This window comes from Caretta caretta, chromosome 4, assembly GCF_965140235.1.
Source record: "Caretta caretta isolate rCarCar2 chromosome 4, rCarCar1.hap1, whole genome shotgun sequence".
NCBI classification, from domain to species: domain Eukaryota; kingdom Metazoa; phylum Chordata; order Testudines; family Cheloniidae; genus Caretta; species Caretta caretta.
In genome coordinates, this window is record NC_134209.1 from 133,124,556 (window position 1) to 133,147,475 (window position 22,920).

General features: G+C 41.5%; 1 protein-coding gene across 4 annotated transcripts in view; it reads right to left on the reverse strand.

The window, feature by feature from the left end:
• Positions 1-5,301: 5,301 nt before the first annotated feature.
• HTT (huntingtin) overlaps positions 5,302-22,920 on the reverse strand; it is a 183,395-nt gene continuing 165,776 nt past the window's right edge. For 3 of the 4 annotated variants that reach the window (XM_048849034.2, XM_048849033.2, XM_048849032.2), the window contains 6 exons: positions 18,121-18,235; positions 12,218-12,431; positions 11,935-12,040; positions 10,087-10,249; positions 8,666-8,826; positions 5,302-7,270 (listed from right to left, as the gene is read on the reverse strand). In XM_048849034.2, coding sequence (XP_048704991.2) covers positions 7,057-7,270; positions 8,666-8,826; positions 10,087-10,249; positions 11,935-12,040; positions 12,218-12,431; positions 18,121-18,235 — 973 coding nt within the window. In that variant the 3' untranslated portion in view covers positions 5,302-7,056. Of the gene's footprint in view, positions 7,271-8,665; positions 8,827-10,086; positions 10,250-10,271; positions 11,242-11,934; positions 12,041-12,217; positions 12,432-18,120; positions 18,236-22,920 lie in introns of those variants that run through there. The other variant, XM_075128060.1, reaches the window with a different exon arrangement.

Consider the following 22,920-nt stretch of genomic DNA (forward strand, 5'->3'; position numbering starts at 1 on the left):
TTTCCCCATAAGAATTAATGTAAATGGGGGCGGGAGGGGGGGAGAGAGAGAGAGAGAGATGAGGTTCCAGGGAATTTTTTTTCACCAAAATACTATTCTAATGTGTGTATACACACACACATATACACACAGTATAAGTTTTAAACAATTTAATACTGTACACAGCAATGATGATTGTGAAGCTTGGTTGAGGTGGTGAAGTCAGAGGGCTAGATGGACCTTTGGTCTAACCCACTATGGCCATTTTTATATTCTTAAACGAGAAACAGACTGAATACTGGACTGTGAGAGGAGAGCCCCAGAAAGTAAATCATCAGATAACAAAATTTTTGTGTACCCCTTGCATCTTGGCAAAATCCACAGATTACATTTTCCGATTTGAAGGATGTGAAACCAGTATCTGGTGTGAGATTTATTACCTTACCATACTTGGAGGTACATCTGAAGGAAAAGAAAGATCTTCTGTAGCTCAAGGTAAAATCTATGATTATGTCCAACATGGAAGAGCTGCAGCGTATGATTAAAACTCACATATAGCTCCTTTTTATGTTCCCCCTTTTGCAATATATTAACAGTTGGAAACTCTTCATATCTTGAAATTGGTATAGATCTACAGTAGTGTAGATCTACCAGTGATTTAAGGGTTCAGGCATACAAGTTTAAGACAGATTTGTTAGGGCCCCTCCATGTAATCAAAAGGACAGCTGTGTAGGGCTCCCATTAACAGATGTAACAGGAAAAGTGTATTGGCAATTTGTTTGGGTAGCGTATTAATACTACAAGAGGCCATGAAGGCCCAGTGCTAAAGATATGGCTGAAATGCTCTCATACCTAAACGAACTAGAACACAATTTAAGGGAGAGGAAAGAGAATGGGTGCAAATTGGGCGCCAATTAGATTAAATTGGGCTCCAGTAGATAAAAACACTCATTTACAAATGCAGTTGTACACTTTTAAATTTTGTGTTTGGCTAGATTTTTCTTTGTTCTCCTCCAAAACCTTTTGGGTTTTTTAAAACATGGGCACACTCAAGAAAATTAATCTGAATGAACTTTTAAAGTGGGTTAGTTAAACTGCATTAAACCCATCTGGAAACTCTTGGAAGTGAATTAAGATAAATCCAATTAAATCCACTTTAATGCTGAATAAGAACACTTTAATCCAAATTAACTAAAGGTGTGAATTTAATTTCCTTGAGGCCAGGTCTACATCACACTTTGGTATAACTACATCGGAGTGCGAAAAATCCACACCCAAGCGACAGAGTTATACCAACCTTAACCCTTGTAGGCAGTGCTACGTTGGTGGGAGAGCTTCTCCCATGGATATAGCTACTGCCTCTCACAGAGGTGGGGTTATTAAGCCAGGAGAGCTCTCTCTTGTTGACTAGCGTGTCTTCACCAGAAGCGCTACAGCAGCTGCACTGAAGCAAGTTTGTAATGTAGACCTGCCCTCAGTGTCCCTGTGTAGACAAGCCCTTATCCTGTAAGTTCTGGAATGCATGTCTAGCAGAAGCAGTAAACAAAGCTTCACTGTGTTCTTCCTTATTTAACATTTAAATAGTACTAGAGTTTACACGCAGCAGTGTAGAGTTCAAATGTTTTCACATTTTCTCAACACCCCCTACATTTGGATCAGTGTAGAGAGCATAAACACATTTTATTGCATCTTGTTAAAGTGTATTCAGAACTTATTTTTTAAATAAACAGAAAATCACGTACAGCAACAATGTATAGTTTATTTTCTCTAATTTTAATGTGCAATATTTTCAGCAAATGTCTTTAAATTTAAACATACATCTAAAATTATATTCCTTCCTTTTACTCTGAATACAGCTACTGTTGGTGTTGGGGCTCCAAGCCTTGCCCATCATAGCCCTTAAACCATATGAGACAACATCATAGGACTGTGTGGTATGCCGATTACCTTATCCTTCCTTTGTCAGGCTGGTCTAATTTGACATCACGTGTAGACAAAGACTGATGTGAATGATGACAAGTCCAAACACAACATGCATGTGACAAAGCAGTACATGCATCCCTAAAGTGTGTTTCCACAGCATTCATGTCCAGCTAACTTTAATAACTTGACATACCATAGAAGCTCTCCGGGTAGGAATGTTAGCAGTGTTTTTGAAGTTATTTAATGGATACTTTAAGGTAACAGGCACAAAAATTTCCACCTGAATTCTCAAAATGAGGTAAATTAGCACACTGGTCTTCAGCACCCTTTCCGGATTCTTTGGCGCAGTGTTTATCCTAACAGTAGGTAGGCATCTCAGTTTTACTACAGATAACTTTTTATTTAGAATAAGGGAATTACCTAAATACTTTCTTTGCTGTTTTATAACCTTTAAAATTGCCTTCTTTTTACTGTTACATACTGGTGTCAGTTTAAAAATATATCCCTTGTTATTCTCAGTTGGTTCCTGGTTTTAGTGCATAGTATTCTTGGGGTCTTTATAAGAAAACTAAACCTTATTTAATGCAATAACTCAGCTGCCCCCCCGAAGAACCAATGGGTAAAATACTGAATGACTAACAATCTCTTTAGACTGCTTATTGCTATATTTATTGCTCATTACACCTGAATGTTTCTTGCATTCAGGAGGCATGATACATGGATAGTGTTTAGTCATGACAGCTCTGAAATACCAAATGAAGACTTAGAGTCTGCTCTTGAAGACTGCTCTTGGAGGATTGCCTTTGCAGGGTTTTTGACACAACCTCCTTATTTGCTATACAAAGCTAACTGTAATTAAAAGAGAATGACATGATGAAATACTCTTAAAATAGAATTAAGAAATATTAGATTGGAATTCACTTAACTTGAAGGTTGACTTTTTTTTCAAGTTTGATTGAAAGCTACTCATTAGGGATTCACAGGTTTAATCAATGTTCATGTGAATTTGTTTCAGAGTAGCAGCCATGTTAGTCTGTATCTGCAAAAAGAAAAGGAGTATTTGTGGCACCCACCTTAGAGACTAACAAATTTATCTGAGCATAAGCTTTCATGAGCTACAGCTCACTTCATCGGATGCATTCAGTGGAAAATACAGTGAATGCATCCGATGAAGTGAACTGTAACTCACGAAAGCTTATGCTCAAATAAATTTGTTAGTCTCTAAGGTGGGTGCCACAAGTACTCCTTTTCTTTATGTCAATTTGAGAATCTCAGATTTTATCCTTTCATGCTGAGAAGGGATTTTCCCCAATGGGAAGTAATATAATGTAGAATTCATGAGTACTGGGTGTTTGTATTTATTTTTTGACTGAGGGGGACATCCCAAAGTGGGCACAAAGGACTAAAAAGAAGGATCTTTAATAAAACCTCAACTGCCAGTCTTAAATTGCAAATAGAAATTATTTGCATTAATACAACTTGTTTTAGTATCAAACATAAGGTAGTTCAAATTTTTCTGCTGTTGCACTCAGTGCAAAGGAAGAAAATAAAACTTCACTGAAAAGAAAGGAAGTTACTGTGCCAAACTTTACTGGCCAAGTGATATCTGCCTGATACTTTTTAAAAATTCAGAGGAGAGTTAGAGAGAGTCTCAGGAGGCAGCACTTTTATGAAAAAAAAGCAGGTCCTCTAGGTCAAACCTCTTTTAGATTTCAATACGTTATCAATTTGCTTGTTCACAGATGTATTTTCTTAGCTGTGCTACAAACTATTTCAAGACCCTCTAAATGAAAAATCTGATTTATCAATTCACATTATATTTATATAGAATATGTTAAATATTGCTTGTTTTAATTATTTGGGAAATCAGACACACATCTAACAATATTTATACCTCGGGTCTCAGTGAAAAAAAACTCAACAGTTTAATTTCCAAAACCAATTTGATGTCAAGCATGGATCTGGTTTTATGCTACTGATAGCATATTAAATAGGGAAACAGTTAATCTTGGTCAAATATAAAAAAATCGTAAACTGGAGTAACAAATCTTACAGATGGTAATTAAAAATAAAATCTAACCTTAAGATTTTTTTTAAATAGACACAGAAAACATGACCATGTGATATTCTGTTCTGCTGTCAGCGGCAGAAATTAAGTCATAAAGCACAACGTAACTACTGATGGGTGTTACCAAAATTGTGTAGATATTAGTTATGATTTTTACAAATACAAAAATTATAATTTTCATTCCAAAAGAAACAAAGGACAAAAATGTACATCAAAGGAAAGAGATGTTAAATTTTAGCCTTATAAATGTATAATTACAAACTATGGAGAATAACAAACATGTCCCCTTCGAGACATTCATATACCTGAAAATGAATGTGTATTTGTATTCAGTTAATTATTCTGGGGAAGAAAAATCTAGAGACATTAAAGATCTACAGACAGCAAACCTGTTTTCTATGTATGACAAATCTTCGTGGAGATAAGACCGACACACACAACTATTCTGATTATCCTTGAATTTATCTGAAGACAGACCTGGCTGCATTGCTTTTGGGTGACAATTAGAAGTGGGAAACCTGAATATCCTATCAAATGCCAAGAATAGTACTGACAAGAGGGAATTTATCACATGTTGGCTAGAAGTTCATTTCTGTCACCTGTTGACTCCTTACCTTAGTATGCTCTTTTTATTGTCTGGAAAGTTTCTATGGCAAGTCCCAGTTGATCTGTTTAGAAAACTTCAGAAGTTGGGATGGCCAGCCTCCATTATCTGGAGGCATACTGACCAACCATGCAGTGGTTATTTATGAGGTTAAAAATATGTAAGATTTATCTGTTCATGAAACAGAAAGTATAGTGATCTATGGTTAAGATGTAACTACCAAATGCTTCAGAAAATATATTAAAATCTATTTTAAATTTTGGAAAATAGCTTACAAAAATATCTTCACTTATAGTATACCATACAAAAACTGACTGGTGTGTGGGTTTATAGTAGAAAACTATTACTGGGGGCTATAAAAGGAACTAGTGATGTATGTTACCCTTAATTGCAATGCAATTAATTGCATTATAGCTCACTGCCCTGGCAAGTAGTCTCTTACCAGAACTGTAAGATTTCCAGTATAACCAAAATCTTTAACAATATCTATTTTTTTAAACCCTTTCTGAACTTCAGTTTCTTTTTTAAAAAAAGACACCACAGTGCTGTTGCCCAAGAAAGAAGAATAAGCCAACTCAGAGGCAGAAATAACTCTAAATTATAAAGTCCGTCAAACAGCTAGATACAGCAAAGTCTACAGTTATTTCTGCTGCCCATATCATACTGGGCAATTCTTTTATAATCAAGTTATGGGCAAAAGCAACCATTTTTGTTCTAAGAATTGGAATTAGTTTAAATCCATGGGTTTAATAAATACAAATATACACATTTGTATACATTAAATGTAGTCACATGTGTATAATTACATATACATTATATACACAAATACATACAGTATATGTTCCTCTTGATAACACTACTTAGATATTCTGAGTGTTAGCAACAGGTGTTAATGGAAAATGTAATGAGGTTAAATATAGCAATGTAGCTCAGAACCAAGGCATTGCTTTTCTATATTGAAGACTTAGATACAGTTATAGGAAAAATACTGCCCGAGATTTCCCCATGTGCAACTAGCTAAAATCAAAGGCTTGCATGAGGTGTAATCAGAAACTGGCCCTGTGTGGAACTGGAGAATTTTGGAATTTGTGGATGTTTACGCTGTGTTTGTGTATAAACATAACGTTGTAGACAACTAATAGAAGAGGTTGTATAATCTAACACCTTAGCCAGCCCCAGAGTAGACCACATTAGACTTCTGATTCATAAATGTCAGCATAAATTTGCTTAGAGTAAAGTGAGAGTGGTTTATATCCAAATGACTCCATGGTTTCTGTTAGTATAAATGAAAAAGCCAGATACAGATAACTACCAGTAGTTATTGGCTACTGGGAACTTGCATCATTTTTCTCTCTTAAACAAAAACACCCCCCACCTCTGCAACAAGTGAGAGCAGCTTAGTATACAAAGTGCTGATCCAGGATATCTAGTCCCCTCTCCTTTACATCTCAAAATAAAGAAACTCAAAACAAGCTACAGTCAAGTGGATCACAAAAATGCCTTCTTAACATATCAACAAAAACAAGCCTATATATTCCAGTTTTTGAAGTGTTAACATACAAAAACGTGAAATGTAGAACATAAAATGTAACCCGTACATTAAGATGGATTTTAAAAATGAACAGGAACTTGAGCACACAATGAAAAAATGAGGACAATACAGATGTCAAGACATTCAGCAGAGTGGGCTTTTTGTTCATTTCAAATTACAGCACATCTCATGCACCACACATTTTACAATTTTACATACTTTACATGATATAGAAATATTTAAGTTAAAATTTCTTTTACTGATATATTGTACTCAAATTTTAAATCCTGAGAAGAAAAAAAGAAAAGTGTGGTTATGTATGTGCACTACATGTCCCATGCCACCAACACATACACCACAGTATATTAGAAAGTCCAGAGATAGAAGAATTACATGCTGGGAGTGTTACCCCTGAAAACTGGTTTCTCTTTTCTTTGTTTGGGAGAGACAGTAGGAAACAATTTCTGATCTATACTACCCCACACTGTGTGTGTATATACATATATATCTACATAAACTTTGTAATGACTGCAAACTTGCACTCAGAGAGTATTTCTGTCAGAGTTTCAATACCAGATGCAACACGGTGACTTAAGTTGAACATCAGGAAGAAGAGTAATACCTGGCTTTCCTGCATAGAAGTATATGCCCATATATTTTACAGTTAGTAACTCAGCCTCAGGTTAATCCCAAACATTATTTAAAACATATACATATTTCCATTTAGCACAGCTACCCACTGCTAACAAGCATGTTACTATTACACCTTTCATGTGATTCTCTGTGGTGCAGAGTGTTCTCCATTCAAACAAGCATGAAGTATAAAACTGACAGACGCAGATTCATTGCAGAAGCAAATCCCAGCTGCTTTCTGCACCTTAATATTTATCTAAACGTTCATACCAGATTCCAAATCAAGCCACCGAGTTTCATTAACCAACATCAAGATTTTCAGCACGCTGTGATCTTGTGAACATTTTGCAAGCAAGTTAGTAGGCGATGATATGGGCTTCCTGGCGATGCTACCATCTCAAACACAGACTGAAAGGCCCTTCGATCTAGTTCCTCATCTATCTGGTGTCTGTAAAAGTCTATGGCCACCAAACAGAAGAGGTTAATGTCCACTTGCTCCGATTTTCCCATTCTGCTGATAATATGTGGAAGACTGAGAAAGTAGTTAAGGGCATAATAATGAGGTAAGAGACAAACTTTAAAGTTTTATACAAAATATCACTGACTTAAAAAGCATTCCCAGATAAATTAAATATTTTTGCTTTACCACTGTGTAATTGTAAGTGCAAGACATCTGCAGATAGCAATTAAACTGCCGTTGCAGAAGCTTTATTTCTTAGCTGTATTTCTCTGAATAACTTAATGCAATTTCCCCATTATTGTTAGCTTAAAATGAGTTGGTAGGAATACTTTCCACTTGTTAGATTATATATTAGGAGAAACAAACCCGCATCAACAAGACAGTTCTGCACTGCTTAAAGATAAACAGAAATGCCAATGCACAGAGCCTCAAAAATAATCATCAAGGAAATGTAAAACACAATGGAGAAATTTCCATTTTTAGACTGCTATCAAATGTCCTATTCAGGGCTGATTTTCCTGAGCAGCGGTTCTTTTTAAGGGGAGACGATTTTTTTCTTTTTTTTTTAAAAATTATACATTCATTGGGCAATGCCACTGCATCCTTCAATTAGTTGTTCCAACTATTTTGGGGAATGTTATCCTATTGCCAGTTTAAGATTATTGTGATTTGCTGCCTTGCAGAGGAATGTTTGCCAAATACAATTTTTTGGGAGAAGTGGAGGAAAGACGGAGCTGCAAGGAGGGGAAAGAAAGTAGATGAGGATGTTCTTTTGAGAGTGTTTTTCCCTAGAGCATGGCACAATGGCTTATGACTTATTTTTAAAAGGAAAATAATAAAAAATCACCTTGAAAATATCTGGTAAAAAGTTCTAAACATTATAGGATCATTGATCATTTGTTCCGTGCAATAAATTACTTGTCAATGCCTCAAATTCTTTACATTAAAAGCTTATACCACTAAAATAAAAGATTTTCCATAGTAATGTAGGGGTTGAGATGCAAGACTCCTCTTAACATAGATGTAAGCCATATGGCTGAACCTGACATACTGCTAAAAAATTCACCCTTATCTGATAGTAAAGTTATAAACCATTATGGTACCAATGTTGAACTACTACAGCTTGTACCCACTGGCATCCACTCTTGGCAATTCAAACAACCGAGTTGTAGATTAAGACCAGAAGGGACCACCATGACCATCTAGTCTGATCTCCTGCATAATACAGGTAATACATTTAACCCAATAATTGAATATTAACCACTAAATAGACATGGAGAGCAAACTATGTCTTCGCTTCTGGAAGTGGACCCACTTGGTGAAATCTGATGCCCTGGCAGGGCATTGTGGAGAAGTACTGCTGCCCATGGTGTATTCATTAGATACATGAAGGGAGGATTTCAGTCTCCAATGTTATCAATCCACTTTACAGAAGTGCTAAACCCACATAAAAATGGTTTAGGATACATTGCTGAAACCCACTGAGTGGTGGAAGCACTGACAAAAAAACAGGAAAGACTCCACATGGCCATTGCAACAGGCGTTCTCTGTGTGAAGTTGGAGAGAGAGAGCATCACCCAATCACGGACCATTGGTGACTGTCCAGTGGTATGTAGTGTCTGAAAAACCTGCAAAAATTATAGTAAATATTTCATGTGGGAAAAGACCTGTTAGAACACTAATGGCCAGACATAAAACATACTGCAAACATGTAAGCCTAGATGAATGTCCTCCTGCTACTCCAAACCCTGGAGGCATTTTACCCACTAAGATGGGTGATTCATGTAAGCATAAGAATATTTATTAAATCTTTATGACATTACATGTGGCAGTCAGATTTTAGTGATCGGGCTGTCAGTCAAAAATGTTCATTACGTACATGAGATTGCCGACAAAATTCCATTTGGGTACATTGTGACAGATAGCTGTATCTAAATATAATTAAAATATCAAATTAAACATCTGAGCCTGTCAAATAATTTTTGTATGATTAATTTCTGCTTCAGAAACAGAAAACAGATCCCAAGAGACTATGCCAAAATAGCATATCCAGACTAGTGATACAACTGAGGGGGCTATTCTTCCCAATCCGTCTCAAATGATCTGAGACACTTCAGAGTGCCCCACCCAGTTATACCTAGATTCATAACTGTCTACTTTCTGTTCACTGATTTGGTAAGTGCCAGTTTAGTCATGTAATACTATGACCATGGACTTTGCCCTCTTTGGAATGTCATGGTACATCTAAACCTTTAAATGGGATCTAAAAAGAGATTTGCATACAAACTAATTTTCTCCTCAACAGATTATAACGTGAATAAGAGCGTATAAACTTTTTCTTTGATTTCCTGGCTCTTAAAATAAAATTTCCCTGCTTTCTGTTATGAATTTAGTATTGTAAGAATGTAGTCTTCTCTGAATGTTATTATTTCCTAATTACAGGTTTTATTTATTTCAACTTGTGCAAGTAAATGTGAGAAAACAAAACATGTTCAGGTCTATCTTTGGAATTTCTAATTTCACTCTTCAGCGTAATAGCACAAGCATGTAGTTTGTTTACTAAAACAGAACCACATGCTGGTTTATTTTGCTAGTCACTTTTATGAAGTTCTGCACCAGAATTATATGTATTATGTCATGAAATTTAGTATGAACAGCATTAAAAATTTTTTTTTGCCCTTTTCACATATTCAGCTCAATGTCACAAATGGAATTTTTAAATGTCAGTAGTGGATATCTTCAGAGTGAAGAGGTTTAAAATAATTTTTGCCAGATTATATGCTCGACAGAATACCAGTAATAGTATGTTTGCCAGGAGTCCTAGTTACCGAGAGTGAACAGCCTTGCACCAAAAGTACATTTATGAAATTCAGTTTAAAATACACTACCTTATAAACTACTGTGGCCATGAATTGTGGGTATGGCTGCTGGTTGGATAAGAATTCTCCAATAACTTTATTCATTACATCCTGTGGAGGGAAAAAGTCATCTAGGAACTGAGGGAGGATCCGTGCCACTACTCTAGCTTCAAAAGGAAATCCTTTCCGGATCCTACAACAAAAAAGAATGCATACATTTGACCATTTTAATTCAGCAGAACATTCATGCTGATTTAGTCCCTATGAAATTTTTTCCTGTTTTTCCAGAGTCAAGAGGGATAGGAGAATAATTCTTTTCTTTTATATGTAGATAGATCTCAATGCTGAAGAGCCCACAGATCTAACACTGACCCAACTGACAATCCAGTTCTTCCACAGCTGTATGACATTCAACTTATGACTGCTAATGGTTTTTTTTTTTTTTCTTCAAATGATAGGCTGGGAATAAGTGAAACTCTAGAGAGAGAGAGAGAAAAAAACACAACTAACTCTACACCTGAGAGTACCACACTATGTCTGAGATGCATGCTAAAAAGACAGTGTGTCTATGCATGTGGGGGAATGCATTAGCACTGCTGGCAATCTGAGAAAGAAAATTCACAAGTAAATTTTTTTCATTTTCATTCATACCATCCCTGCTGGTTGAACAAAAGGGAAATAGCAAGAAGAATGTTATGTTGTAGATGAAGAGAAACAGAGCTAGATGGCAAGGAAATGAAAGTCATTTTCTTTAAGGATACTTTTAATGAAGAACCACCAACTGGAGAGTCTTTCGGTCAAAGGCTGGATCTGTTGAAGCTCATGGTGTCTTGGGAAAAGCAGATATGAACTACCATACCACTGATTTCCTCTGCAAAGGTACGCTCTCTCTGCTTCATGAGGGTTGATCTTATGGAGTGCTCCATAATGCCTTTCAGGACTGACTTATGAAGTCTTAAAAGGCGGTATGTTCTAAAGCATTTAGCATTGGTATAACTCCCGTTGAAGTTAATGGGAACAGTTGAATGTTTTTGAAAATCCCCATTTGACCCTTTGTGCTACAGCACCGAATACAGCTAGAGATCATCAGGTTAGAGCAGGAGTTCTCAAATCTTCTGCAGTGGACCAAACTGTATTATGGACCCTCCATTTTGCAATTGCTTATAATCCTTGCGACTACAGAAGCTGATCACATGAAAAAAAATTAATGTATTTTAAGTTGTCTTTTAAAGATACTACTTTAAAAAAACCTGGGCTTATGCTCTGTTTCTTTATTGTGTTAAAAGACATTCTGAAAGTGGTTTTATTATGCTTTAAAAAAAAGCATTTTATAAAAGAAAAGTACTTTTTAATAGTTCTTGCAGTTCACATGTTCTCAACCCTCAAAATGGGCATTTCAACCCTTCACGGTGGCATACACTGCGATTATTTTATGCAGCCAGTGTCAAAACTACGATTTTCATCATGACTGGAAATGACATTTTTCTGACTACATTATAAATGTCAGTAAATAGGATCATAGTATTCTTAATTCTTACTTTGTTGTGATCATTCAAATATTTTACACACGTAATCACCACGTGCTGAGGCATGTATTTTAGGTAAGCAGAGGCATTTGTTTTGTGTAACACTAAATACTGATTAGAAATCTGTTTCCTATTTACATTCTTGTATGTCTGTGTTGGACCCAACCACTGTAACGACATTGCTGTGTACCTTATTGGTACAGTATTTTTAATCAACAGCACAGTAACTATCAGCAATGACATTTTAAAATCACGAACAGAATAGTGACCAACAAACTGAGCCAATGCCAAAACTTTTATTGCAGTTTATGCTGAGGTTGTTTTTTTTGTTTTTTTTTCCCCCCTTTCTTACCTATCAAAAAGAACAGACACCCGTTCCATAGCTACAATAACAGACTCGCTGTCTGGAGCTGTGGGATTTGCATCTGTTGCTCGACTTGGGCTGATTTTCTCTTTTCCTAAACAGAAACAAGATATCTTGTAGTAAGTTCACTATAACTGAAAAAAATTCATTTGTCAGTAAGCTGTAAACATTTGTTTAATTTTCTGGAAAGAGCTCTAGAAGAGCTAGATATTACTCTACTAAAAAGATGTACTTAAAACAGAGCATAAATAATTGAATAATAAATCCACACCTGAATACATGCAAGTCAGCATTAACCCCAAGGCTGCCATAGCTCTGTGGGGGCTGTGTATGTTCACTCTGTCAACACTTAGTTTAACTAAAGATTCACTATCCAGCCTAGAAAGTTGCTCTGAAAGGAGGAGTCGTTCTAATCCTCTGAGGACGCAATGGTAAATAATGGATGGAGTTGATTCATCACTTCCAGACACCATTACTCCACACACCTGAAATAAGCAAGAACGAAATCTAAAACAATTGATTATATTTAACTAAACTCCGACACCAATATATCAGAAAATAACTAACATACACGGAGAATTGATTTAATCTCCTCAATCAAATCATTTTTTTTGTGTGTGTGTGTGTGTGTGTGGGGGGGGGGGGGGGGGGGGGGAGAAGAGAGAAAGAAAGAAGAGGTTACTCATCTTATCGTAATTTGAGTCCTTTGAGATCTTTTTTCCCTCTGGGTGCTCTGCTATAGGATGCGTGGGTACCCTTGACCGGAGAATGCAAAGCAGTGTCCAAGGGTACATGCCTGCACAGAACAGCACCTTGTGTCTCAAAATGAGGGCACAAAAGATGGCGTGGACCCTCCACCACTCAGTTCCTTCTTGCTGTGAAGCAGAGCCACCACAGACAAGACAGAGGACTCAGAGGGACAAAACATCTTGAAGGACTCAAGTTACTGTATGGTAAGTAACCGCTCCTCCTTCTTTGAGTATATGTTCCTATGGATGCTCTGTTGTGGGAGACTCCCAAGCAGTAACTCAGCAAGGAGGGGGTGCTAAGGAGGCAAGTCCAAAATAGTCCAGAAGACTGCATCACCAACGGTAGTATCATACCTGGAAACATACCATCCCTGGAGCGTATGTAGGCAGATCTCTTGGAGACATGAGGCTTTGGATAAAACATTGGTAGGTGGATCTCTTGATTAAAATAATTCCGAAGAGACCTTAGGGAAGAAATGAGGATGGGGATACAGTGTAACCGTATCTCTACAGAACCTAGTAAATGACAGGTCTGCCATAAAAGCATGGAGTGAAATTATGGCTATAAGGAACAAAGTCCTGAGGGAAAGGTGGAGGAAAGAACAAGTATGTAGGTTCAAAGGAGGGTTTCCTCAGGGCACTTAGGGCCAAATTATGGTCCCACTGGGAAGTTGGGGGCCCTTGAGGAATCTGGCCATACTGGGGTTGGCAAAAACTGAGAAGCCCTTGATGTGTGAGTGGAAAGCTGTGAGAGTGGCCAAATGTATTCTGACTGAGCTCACTGATCGACCTTGTGTCTTCAAATCCAAAAGATAGTCTAAAATTTTGGAAAGCAGAACCTCTGATGCTAGAGAAGAGTGAAAAGAACAGTAGGAATGGAAGTGTTTCCACTTCTGAAGGTAAATTTTGCAAGTACTAGATTTCCTGCTAGATAGGAGAACTGATTGGTCCTTTTCTGAACAGGTTAACTCTACCTTGAGAGCCATCCAGGAACCATGCTCTCAAGTTAAAGGAGGAAGGGTTGGGATTGATCAGGGTCCCAGAGTTCTGTGACAGGAGATTTTTTCCTGATAGGACCTAGTTGGAGGGACGTTGCCACAGAGAGGTGATGGAGGTTTGACTACCACACTTGTCTTGGCCAGGACAGTGCTGTGAGGATAACCCTCGCTCTTTCCTGATGCAGTTTGAGTAAGGTCTTGAGAATTAGAAGTAGAGGCTGGTAAACATAAAGCAGGTACAGGGCCCTGGTGTTATCAGGGCATCTCCCAATGAGTTGCAGCCTTATAGTCCCTTGGAGCAGAAAAGACAACATTTTGCATTGTTTGGGGTGTTAAAGAGGTCTGCTTCTGGGAGACCCCACATCTGGCAGATGCCAAGGAAGACAGAATCACTGAACTCCCATTTGTAATCTTGAAGGAAATTTCTGCTCAGAAAGTCTACAATCTTGAGATTCCTATCTCATGGGAAATGCATCGGTTCCACAAGTTTGGTGACTGCATGTAAGGGCTGGGATCTTTCTCTTCCCTGTCAATTGATGTAATACATCATTGCCCTGTTGTCCAGCTTTACCCTGAAGGAGTGGCCCTTTACGGTGTGAAGGAAGTGTTGATAGGCCTATCGAATGACTCCAGTCCAGAACGTGGATGCGGAGTGTGACCTTTATGTGGACCACTTGCCCTGCGCAGTGTCCCCTTGGAGGTAAGCCACGCATCCCAAAAAAGAAATATCGGTTGTGAGGATCTTTGAGGGTAGGGTATATGAGACTGGGGTTCCCACTCAGACCTTCAGTGGGTCATTCCACCACCTGAAAGAGTCCAGAACTTTCTGAGGTACTGTGATACATTTGAGGATGCTGGGGTGCACATATGGCTTAGGTCTGTGTGAAGGCACCCAACATGTAGTCTCATGTGAGGTGTGACAAAGATGGATGCCAACATGTGGCCCAAGAGTTGTAGGCAGGTCCTTGCAGTTGTTTGCAGACTGTGTTGTATTGTTGAGATTAGACTGAATAAACTCTCTTTGTGGAGTTAGGGAGTCTACAGTGGTTCTGATTAAATCTATTGTTTGGACGGGAGTCAGTGTAAATGTCTTCCGATTAATTCGAAGTCCTAGAGACTGAAACAGTGCTAGAACCCTGGAGGTTGCCAACTGGACCTCCCGAAACGTCAATCGTTCAGGTAAGGGGAATACTGCTATGGCCCACTGTCATAAATAGGCTAATGCGAGGAGATTTGTGAAGACCTTTGGGGACTCAGTACTGGCAGCATTCTGAGCCTTTTATGAAACATAGGAAATGTTTGTGGGATGGGTAGAAAGCTATATAAAAGAAGGCATCCTGCAGGTCAAGGTCGATGAGGCAATCTCCCATATCTAAGGATGGGCTTTATAATGGCTAGTGTCACCGTTCTGAAGTGCTTGGAAAGGATGTAGGCGTTCAGGTTTCTGAGGCTGAGCATCAGTCTCTATCCTCTGCCCCTCTCCCAACAAACTCTGGACTAACCAGTTTGATTGCCCCAAGAGTAAGAGAGACTGGATCTCTTGTTTTAAGAGATCTTCATGAAATGTGTCTCTGAAGACGGATGGGGAAGGCAGGTTGGGGGGAGGGGGGGAAATAGTATGAAAGTGGATGGAACATCCCCCATTGATGACTTCAAAATCCATTAGCCTGAGGTAACCTGCTCCAGGCAGGCAGGAAGTGGGATAGACGCTATCCTAAGGGGGTGGTAATGGATCGAATTGCACAGCACTGGATCCAGGAAAGTAGGTTGCTTGATGCCTTGACCAAGATGTAAAATTGTTTCTTAGAGGAAGGAGCAGATGATACTGTAAAAAGGGGTGGTCTCTTTTTGGAGATCTAGATATCCTCCTCTGAAAGTCCAAAGGTCTGGGAAAAGTTTGCTGAGAATGGTACTGATACCATATAGAGCACTGTGATGTTTGGGACTAAACTGTTTCTTTCTTGCAGGAATGTAAACTCCCAGAGACCTTAAAGTTGACCTCAAGTCCCTCAGGGTGTGGAGGGGGAAGTCTGTCAGCACTGAGGAGTTGGGTCCTTCAAAGGGAAGGTCTTCAACCATATTTCTGCACCTCTCTTGGGAGGCCAGAAGACTAGAGCTAGGATGCTCTTTGCATACCTACAGCCATAGCTAAGGCTCTAGAAGCCATGTCTGTGGCACCTAAGGCAGCCTGGAAAGAGGTGTTAGCTATTAACTGACCTTTCAAAATGATGGCCTGAAATTGTTCCCTCTGGTCCTGTTGCAGATGTCCAATAAAATGTGTGAACTTGGAATGTGTGTTAAAATCTGCCACCCGGGCTTGGTAGTTTACCACTTGAAATTGGAGAGCTACTGAGGAGTAGCTTTTTCAACCCAGGAGGTCTAAACATTTGGACTCATCATAAGGAGAAGATCTGGAGCAGATTTGTCATTTTCTGTCTTTACCTGCATTCACCACCAGGGAATTGGGAGTGGGGTGGGAAAACAAATGTTCCATTCGCTTGGTTATTATACTATACTTTTTTATCTGCCCACTTAGCAGGTGGGCTGGATATTGGCAGATGTTCGCTAGATTGGGCAAGTAGATGATAACAGAGCTCCATTGATTGGGAGGGTAATTTTGCCCTGAGGAGTGATATTTAGAATGTTCATCAAGGAGCACAGACTCCTGAACCTCCTCTACTGGGATCTGGGGGAATTCTGTCAGGTATTTAATGAGGTCTTGGAAGGCTGGAAAGTTGTCAGCAAAAAAGGGTGGTGGGGGCTTACTTGGGGGATGAAGAGAACTTAGCTGATGGGGCGAGTTTCCCTCCATCTGTGGGTCCTGCTTTTCTTCAGTGCATACCAGGGCCAAAGGGGCATAAGGTACTGAAGGATGATCCTGCAGTACGGAAGGTAGGTCAGGTGGTACCCGTCAGTGATGCGGTACCAATAGATATTGGGATCTCTTTTTGGCTGGTCCCCTATAAAACTGTTCACCAAGCTGACCCCAGGGATTCCAGTGAGTCCCCTGAGGGGGCGGAGAGAGAAGGTTTTCCCCAAGGATATTCACAACCCTTGGATGTACGGAATCTGGTGAGGTCCAGAAGATCCTCCTCAGAATGACAGCTCAGTGGGGTGTGATAGTATGGTGCCAAAAAAGAGCCCTATACCAAGACCTTAGATTCTGAAGAAGTGTCACCCCTTGACTGAAATGGGAAGCATCAGATAAAGGTGCTGGTATCAGAGGCCTGACTGGAGTTCAATCCAGGATGATTGCGGTTGCAGGTGACTGAGCAGTACCAGGGAAGGGGTTTTCATAGAAGTCCGTAATAGAGGGGACTCCGGTTCCTCCGGTATGAAAAGGGTCTCCAAGAGAGAAACCTGAAGGGTGCTGGAGGGCTATGGTATCCTGAAGTTGGTACAGGAGACTGGTCAGCGCAGGGATGGTACTAGAGAGGCTTGTAGAGGAACTTCTCTGACCAAAGAACTCCAGTGCAGAGAAGACGACAGCACCAGAGCACGAGTAGGAGCCTGTGTGCATCTCGGTGCCGAGAGGCAGATGGCTCTCTGTGCTATCTGTTAGAAGAATTCTCCACATGCTGCTTCTTATGTGGTACTGACAGCTCAGTACTGGAATTGTATGGGAACCTCAACCATTCCCCTTGACAGATGTGAAGTCTCAGAGTGGGATTTACGGATGACCTACCCCTCTTCCTTATTTCCCTAACAGGGGAAAGAGTCTTCTATTTCTAAGAAGTCCTAGCCTCTGAAGGTGTGGCTGGAGCTGGGGCAAGTGAGTATTCCATCAGAAGGAGCTTCAGCCTAACCTACCTGTCTGTCTGCAACCTGCGTTTAAATCCCATACAGACTATACACTTTGGTGGGACATGGGTGTCTCAGAAGCAGCAGAGGTAGATTGAATGCCTGTCAACTACAAGGAAAAGACCTTTGGCAGGGTTTAATCCCCAGGGTCTTTGGAGTAACTCAGAGGACAAAGAAAAAGGTGTGTGTGTAGGGTGGGGGGGGCGGCAAGCTCCTTCTATACCCATCTGTATTAAAGCTATAAAGAGAAATAAAATAACTAAACAAATAAAAGAAAAATTTAGAATAAGTCACTATGTTAAGATAGGCAGGAAGCCAAGAATCAGGGGATACACAACTGCTCTGTATCAAGTTGCAGGGAGCTGAGAAGGAACTGAGTAGCGGCGGGTAAGTATCCTATATGACCTCATTTGGAGGCACAAGGTGCTGCTCTGTGCAGGTGTGGGCCCTCAGGGAGCACAGGCAAATCCTAGGGTGGAGCATCCATAGAAATATATATGCAAAGAAGAAAACATTTCTTTCATAAAGCTTATCAATAATAATCCACCTAAAAGTTTTTAAAAAAATCTGCATTGATTCAAGATTGCATCAATCTTCTGTAATCTGGAGCACTGTGCAATACATACCTGTATAATTCCTGCAGAGAATTCAGGCCCTACATCAAGTGGGTAATTCTCTATCAAGTAGAATGCTGCAGCACACATCACTAAAATATGCTGTTGGTTATGGACATTTACAGAGCTGTAAATAAGCAAGAAAGCAAATGGTTATATATCAGTAAAGAATTGGTTACTTACTGTAAACTGTGATTCTTTGAGATGTGATGCAGACATGTATTCCATGTAGGTGTGTGCGTGCCCACCATGCCAGACCCGAAGAATTTTGCCTATAGTATCCATAGCCCCCTCCCTGGCTATACAAAGCCATGCTCCCTTTACCCCCCTCAGTTCCTTTGCACTGAACGACCAGAGACTAGACCTCTAATGCAGAAAAGACAGCAGGTGGGTTGTGAAATACACATCTGCATCACATCTCAAAGAACCAGTTACAGTAAGTAACCATTTCTTTTTCTCGAGTAGATGCAGCCGTGCATTCCACTTAGGTGGCCCACAAGCAGTACCCCCACGGAGAGGGGCTCAGAGTCTATTTAAACAAGGACTGCAGGACTGTGTTCCAGAAGTTTGTAGCCGCTCTGGATGCTGTGGTAATGGCACAGTGGTTCATAAATATACGTATCGATGACCATGTAGCAGTCCTTCAAATATCCAATATTGAGACGTCACTTAAGAATGCTATTGACGTACCTTGCACTCTTGTAGTGTGAGCTTGCACCCATAGACGGTGTGTAGCCGAAGCTGTTCTGTATGCAGTCTTGATGGAGGAAATTATCCATGAGAAGACTGCCAGTCCCTTCATACAGTCTGCATATGAGACAGATAAGGCAAAGCCCAAAAGGGTTTAGCCCTGTCCAGAGAAAAAGGTCAGACATTGTCTGATGTTCAATGTGTGAAGACACTGCTCCTCTGGAATTGAATGCAGCTTAGGGGGAAAAAAACCAAGAATTTGCCTCCTACTTTTAATGAAACAGAGAGACCACCTTAGACACAAATTTCAGGTGCGACAGCAATGTCACTTTGCTAACCATTCCAACGGGGGAACCATACGTTCCGATAAGACCAGGTTTAGATCTAGGGAGGGATGGGCTCTTGCACCTGGGGGTATAATCTTTCTCGATGTTGAGGAAACGGATAGACATCTCTTGTGAAAAAACAGACCGGTTATCCACCCGAGGATGGAAAGCTGATAGTGCTGCAAGGTGAACCTTCATTGAGGAGATAGTTAAACCTTGCTGTTTCAGGTGTAACAAGGACTTGAGATTGTCCTGAAACAATGACCATGCAGGCGAGACTCCACACTGAGCAGCCCAGACGAAGAACGACTTCCACTTTGCGAGGTAAGTAGCCCTAGTGGATGGAGGGCTTCCTGATACCAGTAAGACATGACAGCCCTGGTCTGAGTAAGCCAGCTCTCTGGGATTTAGCCATGGAGCTTCCAGGCCGTCAAGTGGAGGGAGCTGAGGTTCGGGTGCAGTAGCTAACCATGGTCCTGACAGACGTAGAGGAAGCAGGAATGGAGCAGCCACAGAAAGGCCTAGCAGTGTGGCAAACTGATGTTGGTGGGGCCAAGCTGAGGCTATTAGAACGACCCACACCCGGTCCTATTTGATCTAGAGCAGAATCTTGTGCATGAGCGTAGTACAGGTGACCTGTCCATGGTAGTAGGAAGGCGTCCGTGAGTGATCTCAGGCTGAGACCTCGCAGGGCTCAACTCAGAGGAAGTGTCTCAGTGGTGACACTTCCACTGTTGTGCCTGGTTTCAAACAGGCCTGCCTGGGGAGTCCCATACTGCTGGTAAATGCCCCTCATGATGGCCAGGTGAAAAGACCACTTGTGGTGACTGGAGAAAGACTTGGTGAGGTGATCTTCCAGCTCCTTTTATGCTCCTGGAAGATGAGAAGCCTCCAGTTAGATTGAACGGGCTATGCAGAACTCCCACAGCTGAACTGCTTCACTACACAGAGGGGAAGAGTGAGCTCCTCCCTGCCTGCTGAGAAAGAACATGACTGACTGTAAGAATCAACACACACTTGCCTGTAATGTGAGGTGGGAATGCCTGACAGGCCAGATGAACTGCCCTGAGCTCTTCAGTGATGCGTAGCAAGAGCTCTTCTGAAGGCCAAAGGCCTTGAGTCCTGAGGTGCCCCAGGTGAGCCCCCAGCCTAACGCTGATGTGTCTGATACCAGGGATATCTACAGTTGGGGTCGTGAAAAGGGAACACCAGCACAAACCACCAGCAGGTCCAGCCACCAGTTGAGGGAGGTGAGGTCTGGGGAAGGTACCATAAGAACCAAGTCTGGGTGGTGGCAGTTTGGTGAGTACATCGAGGCCAGCCATGCCAGAAGGGGTTTCAGATATACTCTTGTGTGCTGAACTACGTACGTACAGGAAGCCACGTGACCCAAAAGCCTCAGACAATTTTGGGCTGTTGTAACTATAGTGCACTTCAAGGACAACATCAGGGACATCATTGTCTGAAACCAATCTTCTGGAAGGAAGGCTCTGGCCTGGGTAGTCGAGCACAGCTCCAATAATCTCTGTCCTCTGTACTGCAGTGAGAATGGACTTCTGTACATTTATTAGCAGGCCTAGGGCCTGGAATGTCAACTGGATCAGGAGGATGCGAGGATGCCGGACTCCATCTGAGCTCTTGACCTGCATCTGCCTAGCCCAGTGGTTCTCAACCTATTTACCATTGTGGGCCAGACCCAATACTACCTCTATGGCCCTGAGGATGTCACAAGGGCTGCACCTCTGTGCTGATTGGGCCACAAGTGGCCCACAGGTCACAGGTTGAAAACCACTGGCCTAGCCAGTCATCCAGATGCAGGTAGACTTGCACTCCTAGCTTCCTCAGGAAGGCTGCCACTACCACCATGCATTTTCTAAATACCCATAGAGCTGCCAACAGGCCAAAGAGGAATACTGCGAATCAGCAGTGCATTTGGTTCACAACAAACCTGAAGAATCTTCTGTGGCCTTGAAAGATTGATATGTGAAAGTAGGCATCTCTTAAATGGAAGATGGTATACCAGCCCCCGGGATCCAGAGAAGAAATAATGGAAGCCAGGGAGACCATGCGGAACTTTAATTTCGTGAGATAGCTGTTGAGCTGGCGCAGGTCTAGAATAGGTCTGCACCTTCAGAATTAGGAAATAACGGGAGTAGAATGCTGTCCCCCTTAGATTTTGTGGAACCTCTTCCATGGTCCCCACCCAAAGGAGAGATTGAACTTCCTGGGTCAGAAGTTGCTCATGAGAGGAATCCCTGAAGAGGCATGGGGAGGAAGAGTGAAAAGGAGGGGTAGAACTGAACTGGAGGATACATCCCACTTCCATTGTTTTCAGCACCCAGTCTGTAGTGATACTGGATCATGCACAGCTGAAGTGGGACAGGCAGTCTGCAAATAAAGGGGGAAATATGATAAAGAAACATGAGAACTGGTAAAAATCCTTGAGCGTCCCATCAAAAGCTGCTTGGAGCCTTCTTGCTGTCTGGGTGGAGCAGATATTGACTTAGAGCTAGAAGGGGATGGTGGTCTACGCCTAAAGCCCCTGCTCCTTTTCCTCTGCATGTCTTGATGGGCTGGTGAGGCGGAATACCAGGAGGACTGCTGAGGTCTGTAGTGCTTTCTTGAAGTCACTGGGTAGCCCTGGAGTCCTTCAGCCCATGAAGCTTCTAGTCAGTCTGCTCCAAACAGAGCAAAGCCCCCTCGAAGGGAAGATCCTGGAGGGTTTGCTGGACCTCCCACAGGAGACCGGAGGACTATAGCAGTGAACTCTTATGCATGGCTACTGTGGAAGCCATGGACATGACCACTGAATCTGCTGCAATCAGGGAAGCTTGCACAGAAGCCCACGCTATGGATTTCCCCTCATCTACCAGCGTGGAGAACTCCAATACGGCCTCTTGTGGCAGCAAGTCCGTGAACTTCAACATGGAGTCCCACATGTTGAAGACGTATCTGCCCAGCAGCACCTGCTGGTTAGTGATGCTGAGTTGCAGACCCCTGGTAGAGTAGACCTTTCTTCCAAATAGGTCCAACTTTTTAAGAGTATTTTTCTTTAGGTGATGCACCTTACAGACCCTGCCTTTCTTTTTTGTTGGCAATGGAGACCACCGGGGATTGGGGGGGCGGGGAGGGGGAGGGTAAGATTGGGATTAGTGTACAAGAACTCATAACCCTGGGCAGGAAGGTGGAAGTTTACTACAAGGCTTTCACCGGTTTCATGATGACCTCACAGAGGCAGAGCAACTGCTGCAGCCAAAATGTCCACCAGACAATGAGAGGACTCTTATTATCTCCACCTGAATGCCCAAATTTTGGGCCACCATCTTAGCTGCTCCTGGTGGGCCTTACAGTCATCTTGGGGCAGCAACACTCCTGTTCCTGACACAGCCTCATCAGGAGAAGAGGCGGCGGCTGAGGGCACTCCTCTTCCCCTTCTGCGCCGACCAGATCCCACAGACTGGTTCCTGAAACTCAGCACTGGACTCGGTACCAGAATCTGGATCAGATGCTGCCTGATGGGGAGCAGTGCCCTTCTCTCAGAGGCCACTGAATAAGAGCACCTCAAATGGGGCCCCAGGATTGGGGGAAATCCCCATGGATTCCAAAAGGGACACTGCATCAGCATAGGTCTCCAGTGACCACTAGGCGAAGCACTCGATGGCATTCCTGTGCCCTGATCCGCAGCAGATGAGAGTAGTACGACCCAACCTCTGACTCCGACAATGAGGTGTGTCTATCTGATGACCACGGAGGAGTGGCTCCCACCGGTGATGGAGAGCAGTGCCAAAGTGGGGAA